This window comes from Onychomys torridus, chromosome 8, assembly GCF_903995425.1.
Source record: "Onychomys torridus chromosome 8, mOncTor1.1, whole genome shotgun sequence".
Classification (NCBI taxonomy): domain Eukaryota; kingdom Metazoa; phylum Chordata; class Mammalia; order Rodentia; family Cricetidae; genus Onychomys; species Onychomys torridus.
The window spans coordinates 90107239-90117618 of NC_050450.1; the positions used below are offsets into that span (position 1 = coordinate 90107239).

The 10380-nt window shown below is 47.2% G+C and overlaps 1 protein-coding gene across 1 annotated transcript; it reads right to left on the reverse strand.

Moving 5' to 3' along the window:
* Positions 1–3010: 3010 nt before the first annotated feature.
* Positions 3011–6042, reverse strand: Tmem101 (transmembrane protein 101). Its single transcript, XM_036196398.1, has 4 exons — positions 5835–6042; positions 5365–5545; positions 4798–4944; positions 3011–4028 (listed from the first exon to the last, which is right to left on the reverse strand). The coding sequence occupies exons 1-4, from the start codon at positions 5969–5971 to the stop codon at positions 3720–3722; spliced, it is 774 nt and encodes a 257-aa protein (XP_036052291.1). The 5' UTR covers positions 5972–6042; the 3' UTR covers positions 3011–3719.
* Between the last annotated feature and the right edge of the window lie 4338 nt (positions 6043–10380).

A 10380-nucleotide genomic window follows, 5' to 3' on the forward strand; every position in this document is an offset into this window, starting at 1 on the left:
GGGATATGGGGAGATCTTTTCTTTGATATTAGGGATGTCCCCTAGGACCTGGCACATTCTAGGCAAGGGCTCTACTACTAAGCTACACCCTAGTTGATGTTTTAAGATTTCTTTTTAAAGATAATGGCCCTCTGGGAACAAGTGCTTGAAGGCCAGGGGACCAAAGGAACCTGGATGAAGCTGGAAGGCACTGAGGGTAAACATGCCCATTGTCTCCTCACTTAGGGACCAGCAACCCCCTAGAGGGGTCCTTCCACTCCTAGGTCAGGAAACATTCTCCACAAACCAGACATTTGCCTGTCACTGTGGGAAACACCCTGCCCCGCCCCACCTGCACCCCCACAAAGCTCCCTTCCCATAAAGACAAAATCCGCAGCTAACAGCAATGGCATATTTAAGAACCCAGAGAAATCACAGGATGGCTTTGGCTTAAAAGCTCAGACTTAGTCATTCATCCTGTCCCACTGCAGATCATCTGTCATCTTTATAAAACCAAAATACCTGGGCTGGGCAAGAAGCCAGAGCCCAAAGGTTTTTCATTCAATGTTTTTTGTTCATTTGTTTTTTAAGGTTTATTTATTTATTATGTATATAGTGTTTTGACTTCATGTTTGTCTACACACCATAAGAGGGCACCAGATCTCATAGATGGTTGTGAGCCACTCTGAGCCATCTCTCCAGCCCTCAATGTTTTTTGAAGATTTTTTTTTTTCAAACGGTGTGTGTGTGTGTGTGTGTGTGTGTGTGTGTTTCTGGCAGGTACCCACAGAGGCAAGAAGAGGACATAAGATCCCCTGGAGCTAAAGTTACAGATGGTTGTGAGCCACCTGCTATGGATGCTAGAAATCAAACTGATTCTCTGAAGGGGCAGCAAGTGCTCTGAGTCCTAAACATTTTCTTACCATTTATTTTTAGACAGGTGGTGGTGGCACATGCCTTTAATCCCAGCACTTGAGAGGCAAAGGCAGGTGGATCTCAGTGAGTTCGAGGTCAGCCTGGTCTACAGAGTGAGTTCCAGGACAGCCAGGACTGTTACACAGAGAAACTCTGTCTTGAAAACCCAAAAAGAAAAAAGAAAGATTTTTATTACGGGAGCTGGAGAGATGGCTCTGTGGTTAAGAGCACTGGCTACTCTTCCATAGGACCCAGATTTTATTCCCAGCACGAACATGGTGGCCCACAATTGTCTGTAACTCCAGTCCCCTGGAGTGATGCCCTTTCCTGACCTCCAAGGGCACCAGGCATAAACACAGTGCAAAGATGTCCATGCAGGCAAAATACCCATACACATTCAACAATAGTTATGTCTATGTGTGTGTTTACACATGCACCTATGGAGGGCAAAGTATTAGATGTCTTGGAGCTGGAATTACAGGCATTCATGAGTCATCTGATGTGAATGCTGGGATCTGAACTCTAGTTCTCATGACTGAACAGTAAGTGCTCTTAACCACTGAGCCACCTTTCCAGCCTACACATACACCATTTCTTCAGGAAGTCTAGCCTGGGCTGGCTTGAAATTCACTATGTAGCTAATGACCTTGAATTTATCTTGTCTTCGATTTCAGAAGTGCTGAGATTATAGGAAATTTACTCCCACTGGATAGAAATTGAACCCAGGGCTACCAACTGAGCTGCATCTCCAGCCAGCCCTTGTTCAAACACTTTTTGATACACTAGGTGTCTCCGTAAGACCACCATGGAACATCAGGAACTATGACAGGCCCAAGGCCCAAGAGCAGCCTGACTTCCCTTAGGGATTATGTGTACCAAGGACACATCTGGGTTTGGACATTCCACAGACCTGACCAGCCATCTAGCTCCAGCTGGATTTGACGCAGGCTGCTTACTTTCTCTGAATCCCCCATGTCCTCATTGTCATATTACATTAGTTGTAGCTGTGTGAGTCACTACACGGGTGTGTGGGTTCACACAGGTCCGTGGAATGAAGACACAGGCACCTTAAGAATGAATCTAGCCTTTTATGGCTGCAGGGGAGTCCAACCTAAAGGACTGAAGCCCTTTTGTCTTTACCTAGGGCATATTTATTTACTTTTTAAAAGTTTAGATAGTTAATTTTTGTACCTTTAAAGCAACCCAAAGGAGCTCCCAGAGACCAAATGTCAGGTGTAAATTACTTGATTTTTTAGGTGCCTCGGTTTTCCAGGTTTCCTGGACCAAGTTTTGCACAGGCCTTTGATCCTTGGGGACTCTCTGATCCTTGACTCTCAAATAAGATTCTCATAGGGCAATAAGAGAAACAAAAGGTGTGGTTGGACAAAGGAAGGGTTAGGGCTAGGTGCTGCTCTCTGGAGGCAGGCCAGGAGCTCAGCAGGAATGCCGCCACAATTAGTTCTTTCTAGCTTCCCTAACCAAAGATTTCTTCAAAAGAGCTGTCCCAAATAGGCAAAGAAGGAAAGACAGGCTAGAAAAGGATGGAAGGGAAATCAAAGCATAAATCAAGCTGGACACAGACTTGCCTGCAACCTCAGCATCCAGGAGGTGGAGGCAGGAGGAACAGCAGCTTGAGACCAGGCTAGGTTACACAGTGAGATGCTGTCTCAAAAACGAAATTAATGCCAGATGTGGTGGCACTCACCTTTAATCCCAGTAATCGGGAGGCAGAGGATCTCTGAGTTTAAGGACAACCTGGTCTACACAGTGAGTTCCAGGACAGCCAGGGCTACCCAGAGAAACTATGTCCCAAACAACAACAAAGAGACAGAGCCTCTCTGTGTAGCCCAGGCTGGCCTCAAACTCATAGAGATCCGCCTGCCTCTGCCTCCTGAGTGCTGGGATTAAAGGTGTACACCATAACCCTCAACAAATGGTTTTTGGTTTGTTTATTTGTTTTTAAATAGTTGAAGGACTATGGAAACTCTCAGAACTGGAGGTAGTGGGGAATCAGAGGAAAACCAGAATGGGCTTTACCAAAGATGATCTTTCAAGAAACCTCAAATCCCAGCCAATGGCAAAGTGTCTCATGGGAAAGACAGAAGCAAAGGCAAAATGTCTGTATAAAATGTTTATTTTTGGAGGACTGTGTGGTCTGGCGTTTAGGAGGATGTTCCACTTATCCAGCCAACCAAGGAGCTGAGAACAGATGCAGCAGCAGCAGCCTGGCAAACCTGCTCCACCTGCACATCCCAGAGCATACGGGGCCAGCTCTGAACTCTACAGTGGGGGTCAGAGAGCTTAGATTGTTCCTGCCCCAACAGCCCCCCAAAGAGCCCATGGGACTTCTGTAGCACCAGTCACTCAGCCCTTTCTTGCAGGGCCCCCCTACATGTGTGAAGACAAACGTGTGAACACACACACCTAGCCTGAAAAGCTGTTTAGTTTAGCTGCATCTGCCAACTTCCAGATCTTCCTCTGTCCCCTACTCCTAATACCTGCACCCTAGCTCTGCCTTTACTCCTTCCTCAGGAACTCCTCCCTCCTTGGACACATGGGGGAGGGGCAGCTGGTCCCAGCTCTCCCCTAAAACAGGTATGAAGAAAACAACAACCCTACAAGGCATTAGCATGAGGGTTTCCATCTCCCCAAGGTCTGAGCCACAGACTTGGGGAAGAAACCTTAACTATTTAAAAAAAGAAAAAAAAAAGGTAAACAAACAAACAAACCAAGAAGCATAAATAAACAGCAACTGGACCAGCAAGGAGGAAGGTAAGGTGGCCTCGGTGGCCTCCTGTGCCCAAATCAGCCTCTCCCTGTGGAACTCAGCCATCAGTAGCTAAGATGACAGCAGCCCCGAAGATCCCCACACTCTCGCCGAGTAGCTTCATTTGGTTCCAGAACTCGACACGTCGAGTGTTGTGCCAATAGGAAACATTGCCATCGATGAGCAGCATGACCAGGGGCAGTAACACAGCCAGGATCTGGGCAGCCAGGGTCACGTAGTAACCTGACAGGAAGGCCAGGGCCAGGACCCCGTAAAGCACAAAGAACATCTGGATCATCAGCTCCCCTCCTGGAAGATGGTTCAGGTACGCCAGCCGGTCTTCCTTGCTGTGCTGCAGTGAGTAGGCCTAAAGACACGGCATCCCTTGAGACTGATGAGGGCCTCCCTGAGGTGGTACCCACAAGTCAGCCCCTGCAAAGTGAGCCTCGAAGCCCCCTCTCAGGATGGGGACCCTCTGAAAGTATGGCCTGTCTCCCTCTCTGATTATAGGGCCCAGGAGGTAAGACTGATCTCTACTCCCCTGGGAGCTTCTGAAAGAAGGAAGTGTGTCTCCACAGTCAGACAGAGACTCCCACTTTTGAATATACACACCATGGAAGCCCATACAGAACTCTGCATATGGGATATGATTCCTGGTTCCGGGGATGAGGTCAAGTGCTTGAAGTCTATCTTCATCCTCATCTACACTTGGCCCTCCCAAGCCAGGAAGGACTACCTGACCACCCTACGTAGCCCCATCAGCTCTAGGTGGCAGAGTGACAGCTAGGGCTGAGTTGCACCACATCTCTCCTTTGTCCTCTCTCTAAGTCCTCTGGAGGCTGAAGCAATGAAAAAATCACCACATCTTGTTTGCTGGATCCTCAGGATTGGGACTGAATGGTCAATTCAAACTCCTTATCTAGCCAGTGGTAATAATGTTGAGAGACCCTCAGCCGGGCATTAGGTATCTGGAGGGCCCTTGAGAACCAGAAGCTGTCCAGGGCAATCCCTAGGAACCACCAGAAATTACCTTCAAGGCCTTGCTCTGCCCAACTGCCAGGATTCTGCCAGGCTTAAGCACATATTTCACTCCCCACAGGTGATAGGTGCCTCCAATCAATCAAACCCCAACCTACCACACAAATGAGGTAGATGCCCAGGAACACCTGGCCGGTGGACTGCAGAGAACGGCTTCGGGGTTTCCGACGGTACAGTTCCCCAGCCCCACTGGCCAGCACCAGGAAGCCACCAATGATGGCAACTGTGCGTGAGTACATGCGAACCTAAGGCCAGGGAAAGGGGCACAAGTCAAGAACTGCAATCATTACATTTCTCTTGGTTGTCAAGAACACAGAACTGCTCCCTTCTACACATCGCATTCCATCTGATGAACCCTCTTACCTATTCCAAGTGTAGTGGACAGGTACTGCAGAGAGAGAAATCACATTGTGGCGTGATTTCGGAGAAAGTCCATTTCTCATGTCTGGACCTCCATTTTCACATTCTACAAGGGAGGTCTGTGAGGTCTTTATGGGTCTGCCATGTCTGTGCTCTGTAATAACCGCTACAAAACTGCTACAAATCTAGTGCCTCAGTCTTCCCAGGCTTCATGTTTGGGAGCACCACACATGCCCACCAAGTGCCCCAGAACTCTGTAGTTCCTTCCCCCATGGCTAAATCTCTTCTAGAGTTTATGTGCTCACCTTTAACCAGTCCCCGTAATGGACATAGCCCCCGATGTAAGCGGCGTAGGTGCTAATGGCTAGCTGGAGCGCGGCGCCCAACGCAAACCAGCGCCGCTTCACTCCGAAGGACATGAAGCTAGCACACAACACAGCTGCTCCCATGTCGAAATATAGGTAAGGCACTGGGATGTCGGGCTTCCTGTGAATCGAAGTAGGGAGCAATGAGGACAGAATGAACGTTGAGTAAGTGACTAAGTTCCCACAAGCTTCACTGCTCCCCAGAAACGAGACCCTTCTCACTGCTGGGGCCACCGCATCAGCTCTGGTTATAGTGTGGGACCAGAACATTTCCCAACCTGAATACCAATTCCACCCAGTCCAAATGTCCCAACTTCTGGGCCCCTACTTCCCCCAACATCACCGCACCAGTTCCTGGGACAGGCCGTACCGCCCCCCACCGCATTCGACGGCTTCGTGGGCGCGCTCACCGGCGCGCCTCGGCCCTTTCAGCGTACAACATGAGCTGGCTGAAGCAACCCCAAAAGGGGCAGCGCGTGAGCAGCACCGAACCCAGCTGCATGATCAGCTGCAGCATCCAGCGTCTCGAACCAATCTTCGAAGCCATCTTGGGAAAGGGCAGTCCGCTATGGCCTCACCCGGGTTTGGGAAACGAGGACGGAGGATAATACGGGCAACTTCCGGTCCCTTACTGTTTTTTCTTCGTCGGGAAACAAAGCTCTCGCTCTCTAGTTCCGGCTGGAAAAACGTGTTCTAGAAGAAGACGGTCAGCCTTTCAAACTCTGCCTATGCTCAGAGCTCCTCTTTGTACTTTCAAAATGGGATATTAACAAGGAACATAGGGTCGGAACACCAAAAATTCTGGATCGCAGCTTGATGTATGGAAGCAAACAAGTCTAGATGTAACCAGACCTGTACTCTAACCGGAAAACCAATCCTGCGTCATCTAAATTGAGACTCATCTGTGAAATGGGGATAATAACGTTCTACCTTACCGTTGCTGAAAGACTCAACAAAGGTGGTCCTAGCACATAAGAAGGATCCAATAAAAGGTGTAATATATCCAATCCACACAGGCCCCAGAGAGAATCCCTTGGCTTTTGCTGGAGTTTTAAAGTAAAGAGTCCTCTTGACTCTAAGTCACCTGTTGGATCTTTGATGTCTTTGTCTCCTCAGAGAAGAGGGAGGCCTACATATTTACTACATCATAATCAGTCCGTTTTTCCCAACTGGGATATTCCCACTCCAGCTCAAACAGCCATCCATTTAATTTCAGCATCCTTCAAGTGGCTCCCACCTCCTCTGTTATGTTCTCCAAATATCTTTTGAGAGGAGATTGAGGGCTGATTTTTGTTTTGTTTTGTTTTGTTTTGTTTTGTGTAGTTTTGGTGCCTGTCCTGGATCTCTCTCTGTAGACCAGGCTGGCCTCGAACTCACAGAGATTCGCCTGGCTCTGCCTCCTGAGTGCTGGGATTAAAGGCATGCAACACCGAGGGCTGATTTTATTGTTCATATGATTTCCTATGTAGATCAGGATATCCCCCAATTTGGCAGCCTCCTGCCTGCACCTCAAGGGTACAGACATTGTGAATATGCTTCACCATGCCTGGCAGCTACTTTCCCTTTTACTCACTTTAGCAGAGGCAATTAATGTATTTGCAACACTCTTATCAATAAACACACACACATGAACATGAATTTCAGGAGTATGACTATAAGTATGTAGTCTATTTATAGTCTCAGGGCTAAATATACATTCAGGAAATATGTGCTACACAGACAGATAAATGAACATATGGTGTTGTCACTGTCTTGTAGTTCACGGTCAGTGTTCAGCAAATACCAACGAAAGCAAAGATTCTAGGCAGTATGTAGAGGCTGCCACAAAGCTGCCCCCACCTATATTTTGAGGTACACATACCATACATAATTTAACAGATTAATTTACCCTCTAATATTGAAGATAAGACCCTGTAAGCACTCCAGTGCCAATGGTTCAATTATTTGGGATCTGATTTCAATTCCCTGGAAGGAACTCATGTCCAAACAGCATTTCTGACCGTGAGGATTTAAAAAACACAACACAACACAAACAACAACAACAAAAAAAACAACCCACTTCCAATTATCTGGTGAGTGAAAGGTGGACAATAAAGCCTTTTCACTTTTTTTTTTTTTTTTTGAGCTGTGGATTGAACCCAGGGCCTTGTGCTTGCTAGGCAAGCGCTCTACCACTGAGCTAAATCCCCTCTTCCTTTATCTTTTAAGACAGGATTTTACTATGTAGCCTGGCTGGCCTGGAACTTGCTATGAAGACCTTCAAACTCACAGAAATCTACCTTCCTCTGCCTCTTGGGTGTTACAATAAAGTCACCATGGTCTCCTCCTCCTCCTTCCTCCTCCTCCGTTTCTTCTTCTTTTCTTCTTCTTCCTTCTCCTCTTTACTTGTTTATTTATTTGCCTTTTGAGACAGTTTCTCCATGTAACAGCACTAGCTGAACAGAAACTCAGTTTATAGACCAGACTGGCCTCGAACTCACAGAAATTCATCTACCTCTGCTTCTCGCATCACCACCCTGCTACATTTCTCCTTTTTTTTTTTAAACAAAGACTAGGTATATCAGAAAGAATGTAAGGAGAGATAGATAGATAGATAGATAGATATACATGTGTATACATAAGTAGATAATAGATAGATGGATGGATGGATGGATAGATAGATAGATAGATATACATGTGTATACATAAGTAGATAATAGATGGATGGATGGATGGATGGATGGATGGATGGATAGATAGATAGATAGATAGATAGATAGATAGATAGATAGATAGATAGATAGGCAGACCCATCAAAGAACGAGGGAGGGAATGGAATTATGTGGATTCAAATTAGGCATGGATAATAGAAAAGGGCAATGAAGAAGGTCCAAGTTAAAGGTTATTTTGTCAAAGCCAGGAAGTGGTGCCAAAGGCCTTTAAATGCAGCACTCTGGAGGCAGAGGCAGGTGGATCTCAGTGAGTTCAAGGCCAGCCTGGTCTACAAATCCAGGACACAGAAAAACCCTGTCTCTGAAAAACAATGGTTATTTTTTCTACTCTGTCCTTCAGTGGCAGCCTCACGACTCTTTTTCCTCACCATAACACAAGCCCATAGAACAGAACACTTTGCAACTGATTTTACTTTCCTAGTCTCTTTCACCACCACTGATTTAAGTAAGGCAAGATTCATAGCCCTGAAGCATTAAAGAGTGTGTGTATGAGTGCTCCGCATGTACACCTGCATGCCAGAAAAGGGCACCAGATCTCTTATAGATGGTTATGAGCCACCATGTGGTAGTGGTAGTTAGAATTGAACTCAGGACTTCTGGAAGAGCAGGTAGTGCTCTTAACCCCTGAACCATCTCTACAGACCCTTTTTTTCGGTTTTTCAAGACAGGGTTTGTAGTGGGTAGCCATCCCAGCATTGGCCTGCAAGTTCCAACCCCCATTGAGGCTTCGGTGATGGTCAGACCCACAAGGCGGGGCTGAGGGAGGAAGTGGAAGACCCAGGATCGAGAGAAGTCTCTCTTGGTTCTGGGACCCTGGACACTGGAGGTAGACTGAGCAGTGTTCTCCAGAGAACACTGCTGGATTGCACCATACCTTTGCCAGACCCTACAACCTATCCCTTCATTTGCAAGTTACCCCACAAAATAAACCTCCCTTTTAACTACGTGGAGTGGCCTTAATAATTTCACCAATAAGGGTTTCTCTGTGTAGCCCTGCTCTGTAGATCAGCTGGCCTCAAACTCAGAGATTCGCCTGCTTCTGTTACCCAGTGCACTGGGGTTAAAGGTGTACACCAACACTGCCCAGATGATTTTTTTTCTTTTTCTTTTTTTTTTCCCGAGGTAGGGTTTCACTATATTACCTTGGCTTGCCTGGAACTCACTATGTAGACCAAGCTAACATTAAACTCATAGAAATCCATCTGCCTCTCCCTCCCAAATGCTGGTAAAGGCATTCACTTGACCAAGCCTGGCAGAGCTGGGATTATTTATGTCCATAGAATAATTCTAAAAGCCCACCTGTCCTGTCTCCATAGGTAGAGGCCCAGTCTCTCATCACAGCCCTAGCAGTCAATTTCAACAGAGTCCCTGTGTGGTGTGAATGGGAATGGCCACCTTAGACTCGTGTTTGAATGCTTGGTCCATAGGGAGTGTGTCACTACAGGGGCGGGTTTTGAGGTCTCAGCTACTCAAGCCAGATCCAGTGTCACTGTCACCTCTGCTGCCTGCAGATCAAGATGTAGAACTCTCAGCTCCTTCACCAGCACCACGTCTGCATGCCGCCATGACCCACCATGACAACAATGGATTAAACCTCTGAAACTATAAGCCAGCCCCAAGTAAATGAATTCCTTTATAAAAGTTACCGTGATCATGGTGTCTCTTCACAGCAATAAAACCCTAAGACAGCCCCCTTAAGCAGAAGCCATCCACATGCGTGAGAGGAAAGACTGGTACTCAGGAAGCTTTCTCCTATAACGCATTCCACTCAGCCTTCTTCCTCCATAGACTAACTCATAGTCTCTAGGGTTGGGGCAGGTGTTAGCGCAGTGCTAGGTGAGGGAAGAGTACAGATGGACAGCGTATCTTGAGAAATGAGCTCAGCATCAGCCCACCTCCTTCTAGCCCTGTCCTGACACACAGTTGAGCCCCACAGACATCTATGGAACTTTTTTTCTCCTTTGAACTTCCACAGCCTCACTCACCTCAGCAGAAGCTCCTCAGCTCTTCCCTGGTTCCACCAGGTCCCTGGGAAAAACCTGCATTTGGCCATGACCACAGCTATAGTCACAGAGGTCAGTATGGTGCCCATATACGATACCCAAAACAGTGGCTGTTTTAGCCAGGCAGAACCATGCCTCCACATTGCTCAGCATGCCCCCAAGAGCCATACAGGTCCAGTGCATGTCAAGCACCTCACATGACTCAGGTTCCCAAAGGCTCACAGTAGATGACAGAAAGGGAA